At 41.3% G+C, this 16168-nt stretch overlaps 2 protein-coding genes across 2 annotated transcripts in view; one reads left to right on the top strand and one right to left on the bottom strand.

Annotated features, from left to right (window-relative positions):
• Positions 1-4130, top strand: part of col2a1b (collagen, type II, alpha 1b) — a gene marked incomplete at its 5' end in the record, with an annotated part of 37191 nt that extends 33061 nt beyond the window's left edge. Inside the window, 5 exons of the mRNA XM_083892605.1 lie at positions 371-478; positions 1559-1847; positions 1955-2142; positions 2285-2527; positions 2623-4130. Of these exons, the coding sequence (XP_083748731.1) occupies positions 371-478; positions 1559-1847; positions 1955-2142; positions 2285-2527; positions 2623-2769 (975 nt within the window). The 3' untranslated portion in view covers positions 2770-4130. The remainder of the gene's footprint in view (positions 1-370; positions 479-1558; positions 1848-1954; positions 2143-2284; positions 2528-2622) is intronic.
• A 3869-nt stretch (positions 4131-7999) lies between these two features.
• LOC310929483 (leucine-rich repeat-containing protein 3-like) lies at positions 8000-8860 on the bottom strand (the record flags this gene model as incomplete). Its single annotated transcript, XM_083892254.1, has 1 exon — positions 8000-8860. The coding sequence occupies one exon, from the start codon at positions 8858-8860 to the stop codon at positions 8000-8002; it is 861 nt and encodes a 286-aa protein (XP_083748380.1).
• Between the last annotated feature and the right edge of the window lie 7308 nt (positions 8861-16168).

Genomic DNA, 16168 nt, shown 5'->3' on the forward strand with positions numbered 1-16168 from the left:
AGATGGATTGTTTCATTGTTTCAAGGGGGGAAATTAGCTTTCACATGAAGACATAAGCACAGGAAACATGGATAACCTCACACAGCAGCTGCATAATATGTGTTAAAATAAAAAAAGTGCAGAAGAACCAGACTAGTTTTGTACATTAGGGTTGGGATAAAACTCTAAAGTTCTCTATCTAAGGCCTAATAGCAGGAGTATGGATTGGGAAAGTGATGGGAGTCATTGGCTATTCTTCATCTGAGGCATATAATGGTTCTAATATTTCATTCTTAGATACGGTGTAGGGGAGGGAATTATTTTTGGAGAATGTGTGTGTGTGTAGTCCTGATTAGTTAACTTAAGAACTTTTCTCCACTTGTACTTGTAGGGACCTCCTGGACCCACTGGACCTGGTGGAAAGGATGGCGCAAACGGTATGACGGGACCCATCGGACCCCCCGGACCTCGTGGTCGCAGTGGAGAGTCTGGTCCCTCTGTATGTACCCACTAACACTTCTTTTTAAACAGGATAAAACAAAACTTTGTAGCCAACATTCCTTTCCTTTCATAACGTGCAGCTAACATTTGATACTTTCACTTGAAAGACACAAAAACTCTAAGTCTTCTTGAAAACATTCAGAATTGTAAAAGGATCTATAGTCAGTACACAGACAAACTGTTTTTAAAAGAAAATAATCAGCGACACAGGCACGTAGTGAAATAAAGTTGCGGAATTGCACATCTGAAATTAAAAACCTCCTGTTTTGCTTCTAGGCACAAATGTTTACTCATAAATCAACGCTAGAATGACTCAGTCGTGACTACAAATAAAGAAAACAAGTATCAAGTGCGTTAAACCTGCTAAGATTCAACATCTGGGTAATGGCATAATAATAAAAATAATAATAATAAACTTTATTTGTCTAGCACCTTTCCTATGAGGAAATGCAGCTCAAAGTGCTTCACAATAAAAGGAAAATAAACAATAAAACACAAAAATAAAACTGAAAAAAGCAAATATAGCAATAAAACACAACACAAGGTGGAATGAAAAGTCTAAAGTTAAGAAGTCAAAACCCAGTTTTAACTTTAAAATAAACTAAAAAAATGCTAATAAATATATACCTTTATTCCACCCTGTTTAGATGTTAATTTAGAGTTAATCCATGAAGCTCAATAAAAGCATAAACAGTTAATGCAGTGAGTGTAATCACAGCGATGGACACAAAATAGAAATACATACACAGATTACAACAAGAGCTCGTTGGCAACACATCACCTTGTTTTTTGATGCTTGCATCATTCAAACGCGTCAAATCCTCGGCAAGGAAACTGGAATGAGAGGAGAGAACAGATTGCAGAGCAGGTGGCAGCATTTCCTGCTCCATTTATGGGAGATGGATCTGCTCTGATTGGGGATTGTGTTTGTGAACAAAAAATGGAAATACACAGGTGGAGAGATTACCAGATAAAAATAACTGTCTGAATCGTATGTACATGCCAAATACCATTATGATCATCTCTAATCTTTCATCTTGTTCCCTATTGTTTTTTTGTTTTGTTTTTTTTACCTCAGGGTCCTCCTGGAAACCCTGGACCCCCCGGTCCTCCTGGTCCCGCTGGCCCTGGCATCGACATGTCTGCCTTCGCCGGCCTGGGTCAGACCGAGAAGTCCCCGGATCCTCTCAGGTACATGAGAGCCGACCAGGCTTCTGGAAACCTGCGTCAGCACGACGCCGAGGTCGACTCGACCCTCAAGTCTCTCAACAACCAGATCGAGAACATCCGCAGCCCCGAGGGATCCAAGAAGAACCCGGCTCGCACCTGCAGAGACCTGAAGCTCTGCCACCCTGACTGGAAAAGCGGTGAGTAACGCAGAGAGAAACTGGTCAAATCGGGGTATGGCAATGTTGCCAGGTTTGGTGTCAAGGGGAAAAATCTCTCATGTTTTCTTTTTGTTGTTGCCCCGTAGGAGAATACTGGATTGATCCCAACCAGGGCTGCACTGTTGATGCAATCAAGGTCTTCTGCAACATGGAGACAGGTGAATCCTGCGTCCAGTCCAAGCCTGCCAAAATCCCCCGGAAGAACTGGTGGTCCAGCAAGAGCAAAGACCGCAAACACGTCTGGTTCGGAGAAACAATGAATGGAGGATTCCACGTAAGTTCCACTCTCTGTGTCTTCCCGATAACCCAGATATAGCCCAAGAATCTATTCATAGGGGGTTTTAAAGCATTGATCCAAAATCAACCAAATTATCAGGGCTCTTCTTAACCATGATCTTCACTTTTGTCTCTTGCAGTTCAGCTACGGTGACGACAGCCTGGCACCCAACACTGCCGCCATCCAGATGACCTTCCTGAGACTGCTGTCCACCGAGGCGTCCCAAAACCTCACCTACCACTGTAAGAACAGCGTGGCCTACATGGACGCCTCGATGGGCAACCTGAAGAAGGCCGTGCTGCTGCAGGGCTCCAACGACGTGGAGATCAGAGCCGAGGGCAACAGCCGCTTCACCTACAACGTGATGGAGGACGGCTGCACGGTGAGGCTGCCATAACCTTTTTCCTGTTTTCACTCAATAGACTCAATAATCTCGTACTCATTGTGTCATATATGTTTTTTTTGCCCTCTGTGCAGAGACACACGGGCCAGTGGGGAAAGACCGTTATAGAATACAGATCACAGAAGACCTCTCGTCTACCCATCGTGGACATTGCCCCTATGGATATTGGTGGATCAGACCAGGAGTTTGGAGTCGATGTCGGTCCAGTCTGCTTCTTGTAAAGAGCGAGAGAGTGGGAGAAAAAAAAAAAGTGGAAATTTGGAGAGAGAAAAACAACTAAAAAATGAAAGATAAAGTTGAGAAAGAGAAAAATCGAGACACTTTTTTTTTTAAACAGGACTTTTTTAAGAAAAAAAAAAGTGCTTTTTCCAAGTCGAACTCCGTAGGATATCTGCACTGAATGGCACTAGCAACTGTCATCTGTGAGTCATCCAGCATTGCCTCCAGTCAACTCGCCCTGCCCCCCCCCCCCCTCCGTGGACACCTGGTGTTCCCCCAAAAAAACCTTACTCCATAACCTATCCCCACACCCATGAACAAGGAGGAGGAAGTATGAGGAAAGAATGGGAACATACCAGGGAACTAGAGAGAGAAAAGTGTCTTTGGAGTTATTTATTTATTGTTTAGGTTTGGCTCCCAGGTGCAGTAAGGACTGAGTTTGATGCTAAGTGATAATAAGACGCCACACTTGACGCATAATAACGAAAGGAAACTAATTCACCGACTTCCTCTTACTTCCTCCTCTCTTGTAACCCACCGTCCCATCTCTACTGTACCATATCCACTACATTAAAAAAAAAAAAAAATCTCTTTTAAACCAAAAAAATCTAACTTTGTAGAAAGTGCAGATGTTTCTATTTCCACCACCACAGTGTGTATCACAACTTTACTGTGTATTATAATAAAAGGCGATGGTGCTATTGTTGTAAAACAGTCTGTATTTTTTAAACAACCAGATACTCATTAGTAGTGACTGTATGTATATATATACATATATATGTGTGTATATATACATACAGTTTCTCAGAGAGAGCCTTTGACCCCTGGGATTTTGGATTTCAGGGTGAGGAGTATACCCTCCCTCCCTCCCTCCCTCCCTCCTGCGTTGCCCTCCTGATTCAACCCTTGCATATAAACATATCCCTAATGAATTTTACATTTTTATGTAAGGCTTTGTCCAATTTGGAACACATTTAATGTCAATGTTTTCTTTAGTTTACTCAATATTTGTTTGAATATTTTAAAGCTACCTCACGCTAAAAAAAGAAAAAACACTTAAAGGCATTTTTTTCCCCCTTGAATCCTTTGTTTACAAATCCTATATTTTATGGAAAACAACAAAGTGGCCAATATTTTGAGAATTTTGGTCATGAAAGCTGAGTCCCCCCCCCCCTCCCATCCCTCTCTTACTTCCTCCCATCAGTCCCCTCACACACAGCACACCCTCTGCTTCAGCACACACACACACAGACACACAGACACACACACTTTATAAACAGCTAGCGCAGAGGGGTTCATTTGTGTGAGGACGTGTATATTTTTATTATTAGTAACGATAACAACATTATCGTTAGTAATAATAGCCTTCTTATATTATTATTATTATTATGGTCATGACTTGTTTTTGTTACGTTTTAATTAATGTAAATTGGAAATAAAAGACAAAACCAAGTGACAGGCTGATGTTGCTTTTTTATTTATATCCCTGTTCATGTTCATGTTCTCCCCCCCCCCATGTTGGATGGATGGATGTAGTCGGGCCAATTTGATTTGGTTTGATGGTGACAGTCATTTAAAGGCGCCATATGTAAGAATGTGGCCAAAAACGGTTACTACACTCAAATTCAAAATACAGAGGTCTTTTAGGTTTCGTTTTCTGAGACTCTACTGACTGCAATGATTGGTAGACGGCGGTAGGTGGCGCCACATGCCGAAACATGATTTAAAAACATAAACGTGAGTTGCGGTCAGCAAAAACATTTTTTTACTGCGAATATTTTGTCTGTACTGTTGTTGTTGGTGAGTTCAGTTTGTTATATGAACATTATTCCTGAGTCTCTGTGACATATTAGGAGGATTTTATGGCCGGTTGATTGAGATTTATTACATAATGCACCTTTAATTTAATTTGAACGCAAGCTAGAGTTGCAAACACTGTCAACCATAATCAACTCGATCTGTGAACTGATGTCTTCCTGTTTCAAAATTTCTTAGAATCGTCTTCCCTTTCTCCAACTTACATTACAAACAAAGTGGAACAGCATCTTTGTTCTTTGTTTTGATTTGTTTATTTAGTTAATAATGGTTTCCAATCGATGCCTTTGTCCTTGTTCGAATAATTACCGGCATATAAACAGGGAAAGGGAAAAGTGATCACCAAAACAGAAATACATCACCAATAAAAGAAACTACCTACAGTAAAAGACCTACACACAGACGTCATACTTGGTTCTTGTGATATTCGACTTTCTTCGTCGTATTAGGGGACATTTTCACATCAGATGAATGATTTGGGACAGACATGACGTTACATTAACAGTGTCCAGAGAACACACGCACGTCTCGTCTTTTAAGCCTGTGGTAAAAAAAAAACAGCAGAGATGTTATTTTTGTTTACATTCACATCGACATCGAGCTTCAATCTGACAATCTACGTCTAAATTTACAGAATCTTCATCCAACGGACGAACATCAAGTCTTCCTCTTAACGAAACACTGAGAACAGTTAAGCACAACACAGGACAAAGAAACTCGTTGATCTACAGCAGATCTTACGGTTCGCTCTTACAAAACCCAACCATCTGACAGAACGGGATCATACAGATATAAACGTCACGACATCTATTAAGACACACGAGTGAGAGTCTACGGATGTGCTTTGAGCTACATGCTCACTATGACAATGCTAGCGTACTATTCACTAGCAGCTAAAATGTTTACAAGGGAGCGTACCTATGTTCCCCGGGTCCTATGTTCCCCACTTTTCCTAAACAAGTCCAATAATATACATTTTGCCTTCGATGATTTAATTAAAGCGGAACTAGACCGGAAGTTCCTATTATCGCTGTTTTTTTGATGTGTATCTGCGTCATTACATGGTTTACGAAGCCCTGGCGGTTCGAAACAAACAGTTCAGCCATTGCTGTGAACGTTGTCTCGGGGCTCAACGAGATCACTGAAAATCCCGTAATAGTTACGTAAGCAGCGGTTCTCCTTAACAACCGATCGTCCTGCTCCGGGCGGTAGTCCGGGCACATCCGGTTACGTACATTGAACCGCAGAAGAAGAATAACGTCCGTTGTGCAGGTGTTTCACGAGCAACAGTGTCTTCTGACTCTGGGTCTGACTCCGGTTTAAAGTCATAAAAGGGACTGCGGCGGGGAGTCGTGATGAAGCTATTTTTAAACACTGTTAAAACAATGTTTTGATAATGAGGAGCAGTGCATCCGCCGTTGCAGAGGGGGGCGCTGCGCTTCTGAGAACGGATGTGCTGGATAGTACTGGCCAATCACAAGACTCTGTCTTCTGGGGGTGAAAGTTCACTCTGAAATCTCGCAGCAGAAAAACACCGTCAGAAAAGGGGATTTCTATCGGCTAGTTCACAGCAACTAGGAGGTTTTTGACCATAAAAACAAGTTAATATATGTAAGTAGACCTCCATAACTAACATTTATGTGCAACAGGACCACTCTATGTGACCTTTAAATTAAATTAAATTTCTATAATATCGTTTATTATTGTCAGTTTATTTTGAAAAGTGCGGGGGACAATATCCATATGCTTACCGTAACCCCTAACCCTTACCCAAACCCTACCCTAACCCCTAACCCCGGGTCCTTTTGGGGGAAAGTGGGGAACATAGGAGCTGGAGAACATAGGGATGATCCCTGTTTACAATGAGCATTAACCACCTTAAATTAGCCAGGTTAGCTCTGGACACACAAGACTAGCAGACGGTGATACCAATAATCTTATTATAACTGCAGTGATGTTTAGTCTTAATCCAAATATGGGACGAATTAAAAGTTTTTCCTGATGATCAAGATACAGTTGACCGATCAGGCTATCAGCGAGCCAACATGGCTTCTAATTCCAATTCCTACAAACCTATTTTTACTGAAGAACAAGCAATGTGGAGATAATTCATAAAAAACATGTGTTGACCTCTGAGATTGAGAATGAAACCCACATGGAAACAACACCCATAGACCTTTTATCAATCCTGAACGATGACAAACATTGCATTTTAGCCTCCTCTGACGGGATAAAAATGCTGCGGTGGAAGTGCCACAGTAAATATGATTATATGATGAACTCAAGCGAAATGAAAATAGGAGACGGTTAATCCCGTCAGGTTTTGTTCCATTAACTCTAAGCTGAGTGTCGACGACATCCCCCCCACCCCCCCTCCCCATTTTGTCTGTTGCAAGCAGCAACTGGGAGAGGGAATCCATTTATTATCTGTGCAAAATGAATAAATAAGTTATACAGCCTAAATGGAAAATGTGCGATGTGGGAACATTTCGTGCACAGCAATCAGCGCGGAGAGGAAGCAGGACTCGAGAGATTAATTAAAGCTAAACTAGCTTCTCTCAGGATAGACGGCTCTGCTAATCTAATTCACGTCAACGTTTTTTCATTTTCTGGTTGAAAACGTCTCCGTGCTGATCAGCTGCACGTACACGACGCTCAGCTGCGCAGATATTTTAGCGATAATTCCTGCAGCTAAGAGACAATGTTGTCCGTCTGCAGCTCTAATGGCTCCCTGAGAGTGGATTGAGATGGGTAGTTCTCGACTGGCATGGAAACAACTGTCTTTGTGTCTGTTGAGAAAGACCTAAATAGCATCTGTGCAAGAACCAGTGTTTTCATAGTAAAAAAAAAAAAAAAGAAAGTTAAGGAAAGTTCAAAAGGGAACACATCAGAAAATAATTAAAATAAACAGTTAGACGAGGACTCACACTGGACAATGCACAATCCTTTTGAACCCGGTGAACATACTCGAGCTGATTAGTGCCTTTCAAGTGTTCAATGAGGGTCAGTTGGTCAAAGACTCCTAATTAGAGCTTAATGTAAGATAAAAGGCTGCAGCTTCATTGTGGCAGAAGGAAAACGAGAAGGAAAACAAGACCGGTGAGGAAGAATTTCTTCATTTTCATCCTTTCATCTTCTGCTCTTTCCTGTCTTTTGTCTCAGTGCAGATAAATAAAACTATATTGTCATTAAAACTGACAAATCCAATATGAAAATCAATATTAAACATAGGTTGATCTCTTGTAAGAAATATAAAGACGTTTTACAAAAAAAAAAAAAAACTCGGCAGTAAAAAGGTTAATTCCCTCCTCTGTATCAGTCTCCTCCACAGTTGGATTATTTTAATCACGCAGCAGTTTGAACTTTGCCAGTCTGTCTGGATGAAACTGGTATCTGATCATTTTGTTCAAATGAGGTTCAGAAACCAGTGCTTAGAGTGTCTGTCTCGGTGGGGGTCTTGCGTGGGCTGGGCAAACTCTTCAAGTACTCCAAATGTCTGCGCGTCTCGGCCTGGTTCTGCCTCACATAGTACACTACGTACACAATGACCATGAAGAACCACACAAACATCGTCACCAGCATGGCCACGTCGGTGGTTTTCCTCTGCAGGCTGCAGAAGTTCACTCCAGAATCCAGCAGTTTGACCAACGATTGACCCGCGTGCTCTCCCAGGGACCCGGGGTCCTCCCACCTGCTCCCCTCTCCCACTCCCCGCACGGAGCTCTCGCAAACGATCCCGTTGACCGTTTCGGGCTCCAGGTTCAGAGTCTCCATCAGCTCCTGGAGGGCGCAGTCACAGTGCCAGGGGTTGTGGTACAGGCGCGTCTTCGCTCGCGTGGAGCCAAACTCGTCCCTGTTGGCCTTCCTCAGCAGGTTATGCGAGAGGTCAAGCAGACGCAACTCTGGGCCCAGGCGCCGCAGGGCCCCCGAGGCGAGCGAGTCGATGCGGTTGTGGGACAGGTGCAGGTCCTGCAAGTGCACCAGCTCGCTGAAGGCACTCTCCGGGATGTTCCGGATGTAGTTGCGTTCCAGGTGGAGGGAGACGGTCCCCGGCGGGATCCCCTCGGGTATTTCCCGCAGCCCGGCGTCGGAGCACTCCACAGTGCCAGTGTCCCAGGCGCAGTGGCAGCTGTCGGGACACTGAGGCGACGCTTGACCCCACAGGACAGAGAAGAAGAGCGTGACGGCGCACAGCCTCCACCAAAGACGGGCTCCTTTAGCCCCGCGTCTTCCCCCGGTGACGCTGGTACGTCTCTCCTCACACCAGCCTGTGCCCATCGTGTCACCATAGCCCCCTAACACTCACACGCCAGGTGCCGATGCGAGTCACAGCAGGGGGAATCTGATAGATTAGATTGAGAGAAATGGGGTCAGCCTGGATGAGATGAGGCTTTGTATTCGTCTGTTTGCAAACGCTAGCAGGGGAAATGATGGTATTGAAGAGGCAAAGGGTCAGTAGAGAGACAGATCTTTGGATGTCTTTAAAGACATTTATCTGATAAAAATTAACCTGCACTGGTATGCAGGACAAGTTTTTAATGGCCCACAGGCCAATGGCGGCCCGCAGAAACATTTCTGGTGACCCGCAATGAATTACAGTTGATAGTTTTCATCCAGGAGCTACTAATTTTGTTAAATGTTTATTGGACATTACTGGATACAGACCAATACGTGTAAACTGTAGAACTGCAATGTGGTCATTAAAATTATTACAAATAGGATTTCTTTGTTTATTTTTCCTTTGGCGGCCCTCAGTCCAATGTTGGGTTCCTAAATTGGCCCCTCAGGTATCAAAACATTGAGAACCCCTGCATTAGACTGTATCTAAGCAAGTTGGCGATGTTTGTTCATAACTTTTAACTGAATTTGGACCCTTAAAAGAAGCAACAGTGTGTGTGTGTGTGTGCTTTATTGCAGCGTCTGCCTTATGAATCATCGTCTATAAGCACCAGTAATGACTGCACTGTATAAGTGATCTAATAAGGTTGAAAATACTTTTCCTATTTCTGCGGGTAAAAGGACATAAATCACAGCGCGGGGCTCGTGTCTGGTCGCCGATAGCACCGAGAGGAGAAGCATCACATTGCACTTATCATTAAATGTTCTTCTCTTTTCGTCCCTGTATTTATTTTCCCGTGATGCCATAACTCCTGATCATATCCCAATGATGTAGGGACGGGGGCTTTTCGAAAAAAGGGGGTTATGGGATCGATAGCCCAAGCATTGCCTGCTACACTATTAACGGCAAGAACATCAATCCTGCCTGAGTCTCACACTCACTGTCAATAAGTGACTGGGAGGAGAAAAAGAATATGGCAGCAGTGGTTTGGGTGTGAGGATATTCTCACTATTCCTGAGGACAAAAGAAAAAAAACTACTCTTAGTTTAGACTCGGTTTATAATCTGTTCAGTTTCTATGAATGGATTTAGATAATAAATTACTTTTTTCTTGTTATTGACCTCTGCCAAGGAGGAGTTTGTTTGTTTGTCTGTTAGCAACATAACTCGACAAGTCTAGGAAGGATCTGGATGAAATTGTCAGGAAATGTCCGCAATGGGACCAGGAATAAGTGATTAAATTTTGGGCGTGATCCATCGGGGGGGGCTGACCCGAGGTCTGCACTCGCCGAGTGCTTTTCTAGTTATTTTAGTCATACTCTTCTAAATATGTGTTCAAATTCAGCTGATCACTAAAATAGATCATAAAACGTATGAATCAAGTGGTAGAAAGTTGCTAAATTATTATTATTATTATTATTAACCCTTATGAATAATAGCATAATAAAAAAGAAAATTCTAACCTTCATTAAAAACCCTCTTTTATATTCTAATCTAAACAGATAGTCCAGGCGTGATACATGGTTTTTATCTCCCAACATTCCCATCACCCAATAACCGTTGGTAATCTACTCTAATCTACCCCTGATCTTCTACATGTATCATCCTCACCTGTGTATTAAAGTGCATCTAAATTGATTTGAATAATCCAATGTGATGCTCTGACATCCTTTTTCTTTTTGCTGTGACAAGTAGATTCAAATGATGCTGCTGTTCCAGGACAGAAAATCTCAATATACAATATAGAATGTTGAATTGGATTTAAAAACACCCTCGACTTATTAATTATAGAATTAAATCTCTCTCTCTTCCTCTTACACTGTCTCAGAAACAACAGCTCTCTTGATTTGTGGGTTTTTTTTGTGCTTAAAGGTGACTGATGAGTGACAGCCCTGTGACACAGGGAAAGTGTCTGTGTTATTAAATAAGACATGATGAGTTGAACACTGCAGCTGTCTATTATTAACATGTTTAATCCATGCAATCCTCCAATTATGGGGGAAAAATAATTAGCTGAATAATAACAATGGGGATTAGAAAATCTGAATGACAATGACGGAGACTGTTTCATTCATTCTCATTTTTTTTGTGTTTCATCACTTAAACATGAAACATTAAAGAGCGACAGTCTCTGGAGCAGCTGTACCTTTTCTTTTTTTTTCCCCCATTCTATACGATTAAACTGCACCAATTTAATTTAGTCCAAATTCCATTAATCTGAGTGAAACAGGTCAACGTGGAGCGTGGAAACTGAGCAGCGGGCTGAGCGATGTTTTCCCGTAACTTTAAACAGAAAATACACACGCGTAAATAGTAAAGTTTAAAAGAAATGATGAATTAGAACAGACAAACTACTCGGTAAATATATAGAATATTCGATAAAATAACTTACCTGAGACGATTATTGTTATCTTTTAGGTCCTCGTTTACCATTTTTTTCCCCACCACTTTTTTCCGTCTATGGACTGAATGGCAACCCCTTTTTTCCCATTTAGAGTAAATTCATGTCCTGTTGGATCAGGTGCGTTTCCATGGTTTGTCGCCTACAGACGTCTACATCACTGTCGGTCTCACCAGAGGATAATTACAGTAACAGAGAGAGATGTGGGGCAAACTCTCCCTCTCTCTCTATCTCTTTGTCTCTCCCTCTCTCTCTCTCTCTGCCTGTGGGGACGCGTGCGCCACCATCAGTCCATCTTTGTCATCACCACACTGGAGTGGGAATCAGTCTGTGGTTTCTGAGGAAGAAGAAAAACAAAACACTGCTTCTATACATTAACTTAATCACCTGGAGGTAGAATTAGATTATCCATTCATCACGCACTTCCCCTCAAATGTTGATTAAATTGTGATAAAAGTGAGATTACACACACACACACACACACACACACATGAAATATCAAAGGTGTCATACTGTTAAAATTAATATTTCATATGTGCATTTGCCAGAAAGAGAAACAACATTTGATACATGTGAGATTTAAAGGGAAGATGCCGCTCTGTGATTTTGATATTTTCCACCACAGTGTTATACATAAGTGATTCTGATCTGATCATGCAGATGCATGCATTTCCAAAACACGGAGAGAGAAAGGACACAAGGTGACGCTGACAATTACCAGGGTTACACATTTCCATATAAATAACCAGGGCGTGTCGACAAACACACAAACGCAGTGTCACCCAACAGATGTGCCGTCAAGGAGAAAGAGAAAAAAAAACAACAGTGTTTACTTTGAGCACAAGTGGCCTGCTATCGCTTTTTCATTTTCCATCACAGGCAGCATGAATATCTGCCAATCTACAGCAGAAGAAACCCTTCGGGGGGGTCGTCACAGCCGTGATGTCACATACATACAGCATCCGTTCTCTGCTTGTCCCGCTTCTCCGCTGGCAACCTGCAGCTGAAAAGTGTGACAGCAGGATGCAAATGCAAATATCATGTTTTTAATCTGTGTGTCTCGTGTCCCCTAATCTGAGTATAACCAGAGGGGACGGCGGTTATGTATAGTGTTCATTTGGAAGTGTTTGGGGATGCTATTCTATAGAGGGTGTGTGCCAAAAAATCGATTCACATAAGAATCGCGATCCTCATTTACTACGATTCAGTTCGATAGAAAATTGATCTTTTATTTGTGTTACTTATGCAATATGTGATATTGCTTCTGTGCAACAGTTGCAACAATTCCATCTAAGCATGGATAGATGTTTAAAACTTGATAAATCTGGAAAAAGACACTTTAATGTCTCCATTTGTCATAGATCATCCTTTGCACACCTTCACTCTTAGAAGTAAGGGTTCCAAAAGGGTCCTTCTACAAGGGCTGAGGTTCTACCTGGAACCATTTGCTTCTGAAAAACCATTTCCCGAAGAAAGGGTTCTTGGCAACACTAATGGTTCCAGTAAGAACCATTTTGATCCAGAGAAACCTTTAAAACCCCTTTCCTGAATAAAGGGTTTTAAAAGGGTTCTTGGTAACACTAAGGGTTCCAGGTGAAACCTTTATAAAAAGGTTCCAACTGGAGCCAAAAAGGGTTCTCCCATTAGGACAAGCCTTAGAACCTTATATGGTTCTACTTAGCATTTTTATTTCTGAGTGTAGGCATGAACATCTTTTTTTAGAATAGTTTTTTTAATTAGTTATTAGTTATAGTTTTTTGAATTCGATTCTGATTTTTGGGGCAATTCAGAACGATTTGATTCATAATTTGTGCTTCAACCTATACACTCTTAGAAATAAAAGTGCTAAGTAGAACCATATAAGGTTCTTCGGCTTGTCCTCATAGGAGAACCCTTTTTGGCTCCAGGTAGAACCTTTTTTTTTAAAGGTTCCACCTGGAGCCCATTTGGAGGGTTCCACCAAGAACCATTTAAAAACCCTTTATTCAGGAAAGGAGTTTTAAAGGGTTCTCTGGATGAAAATGGTTCTTACTGGAACCATTAGTGTTACCAAGAACCCTTGAAAAAACCTTTCTTCTGGAAAGGGTTTTTCAGAAGCAAATGTTTTGAGGTAGAACCTCAGCCCTTGTAGAAGGACCCTTTTTGGAACCCTTATTTCTAAGAGTGAACCCTAACCGACACAGCTCGACTTCAGTGAAGCAGTCTGTGTTTGTTTGACTGTGATTCTCAGAGGGGAAAACTTCATGAACCTTGAGTGTGAGCACGAGGCAAGAGGCAATTCTGGAAAAGAAATGACAGGTTATAGCAAAAGTCCGTAGAGTCACTGGGTGTAACGCTTGTGTATAATTCTATTCACTATCCAGGAGGACAAACACGTGGCTGTGTGGGTCGACTACACCCGACAGAGCAGGAGGGACAGATATTAAGGAAGAAAGAAAAGCATTTCTTGTAACTAACATATCGTTCTCACGGGAGCGACTGGACTAACAACAGGTCAGGCTGAGGGCAGGTGTTCTGCTCAGGTTTCTCACCAGCTATGTTTTTCTCCCAGCTCCAACTGGGACAAGGAGCCAGAGTCTAAAAGTGCTTACAACTGAGCACCAACACAACAAGGTTTGGCTGCAAAGCGACAATGAACAGGTAATAGAAAAACATTCCTGCTGACAAAATAAAGTGTTAAAAATGTGCTTTGTGTGTGTGTTTCAGGCGTCCTTGTACAGGACGTGAAAAGAAAAAGGGGGGAAAAAAATGCAGAGAAATACTTTTGAGAGCATTTTTTAAAAACCAGTCAAAGCAAGCGGTTATTTCCTGTGCAAAGCAATCAAGAGAAGTGCACTTGGTCGTGAATAAGCCTGAAATTGTGTATGCAAGTGTAAAACGGTGGCTGGAAACTCAAGTCAATACATATTAGGCAACAGTTTCCTCTCCTTTCAAATTGACGTCTCTCTCAAAACGGTCTGCAATTACAGCGCCGAGGTAAAAAAAAAGAAAAAAGAAAAAAAGAAAAAACACCTTTGTCATCTCCTGTTTCTTTCAGCGAGGTAAAGCTGGGGGGAGAAAATGGGTTATCATCTGTAATCTCTCATAACAGCACACGGACTGGCTGCCAGAGATTACAATATGAACCAAGTCACATGAAAGGGCTGCCACACACACACATATAGATTGGATTGAGACCTTGGCTCAGATCCAGTGTCCATCAATACAGAGTAATAACACTAGAGACAGCGACGTGTGTGTGTGTGTGCTCGAGTGCGTGGAAAGGGAGATCTCAGAGGGCGACTGCTTTTCCAAAGCCATTAAAAATAGCCATTGCGGTGGAAAACTTGAGACTAAATATAGATCGGACGATACACTCGGATCTTCACGGTTATGACCTTGTAAAAACACATATATTGAATGACTTAAGGCTTAAGTCATTCAATATAGTATGTGTTTTTAAGAATTCTCCACCTGTCCAAATCAGGAAAGAAAAACATGATGAAATGGTCTCATCTACAGCTGAAACAATTAATCGATTACACTGGTCAACACCAAATTTATTGTTTAAGGTTTTTTTCAGCTGATTTAGGATCATTTTGATGTGCTGAATCCAAAAATCACATTGGTTTGGCTCAATCAGGTCAATTTTCTGAACAAAGCTACATATTTGTTTACATGTACGGACATTTTCACGTCATATGATGCAAAATTCTTTTATATTTCTTGCAATAAACACATTCTGAAGATTTTGCAAGTGCAAAGTTATGACAATTTTTTTTTTTTTTCATATTATAAGTGAATGAAATGGCTTCGACTAGAAGATCTTGCAAAAATAAGCCTGACGTATTCTGCTGCATTTGTGGTGAATACACCATTGTTCCTAATAGGAATCTGTTAGAAAACCTTTTCTTTTCTCCTAAAACCTGTTTTGGATTAGAAATATTAATGAAAATCAACTGATAATGTCACAAAAATGTAATCAATTAAGTCAGAAGATCGGAATTTTCTAATCAAATTATCATAAAAACCTGACCTGGTTGAGAAAAATTGTCATTTTTGGATTCAGCAGTGCAAAATGGTCCTAATTCAGTTGAAAAGACATATTTTTTTGTTTTGTTTTGTAACCCAGTGTTAATAATCGATAAATTAATACTAAATTACTAAATTAATCTATTTTGTTAATCGATTAATCGGTTTGAAGCTTTTTTCATGATTAAAACAAGAGTTCTGATCGTTTTAGCTTCTTAATTGTGAATATTTGTCTGGTTTCTTTGCTCAACATAACAAAGAAATCATTAAAAACTGAATCATTTTGGTTTGTGGACAAATCAAGACATTTGAGAACATCATCATTTCCAGGTTTGACAAACACGACCAACATTTTTTTTTTTTTTTTAGCATTTTCTGACATTTTACGGACCAAACGATTCATCGTGAAAATATAGTTGCAGCTCTAGTCTCATCACTTAAGAACCTTGGGGATTAAGGGAAAGGAGAAGAAGCAAAACAACACCAACAGCTTCGAGTATCGACATATGAATTGCGTCTTTCTTCTCTGACATTTTGCTCAACAACTCCCAACATGGATGTAAGTAAAATGTACAGCAATGGAATTATAGAGCAATAAGACGCCAAGGGCAAGAGCGGCAGAAGGGCAGCTTTGTGTGTCCTGCAATAAGGGAGAAGCAACAGGTAGAGAGAGCTACAGGGGAAACAGAATCTCCAGCATTAATGAGGAAATTCAAGGCCAGATCCCAAGACTTTATCACTGGGAAATTGTCTGTAGTTAACCTTGTCATGACACTGGCTGCACCAAGGAGCGGAATGAGTTTCTTCCAGAATTAAGCAAGCTTCATTATTGACAC

Source organism: Microchirus variegatus (genome assembly GCF_963457635.1).
Source record: "Microchirus variegatus genome assembly, chromosome: 7".
NCBI classification, from domain to species: domain Eukaryota; kingdom Metazoa; phylum Chordata; class Actinopteri; order Pleuronectiformes; family Soleidae; genus Microchirus; species Microchirus variegatus.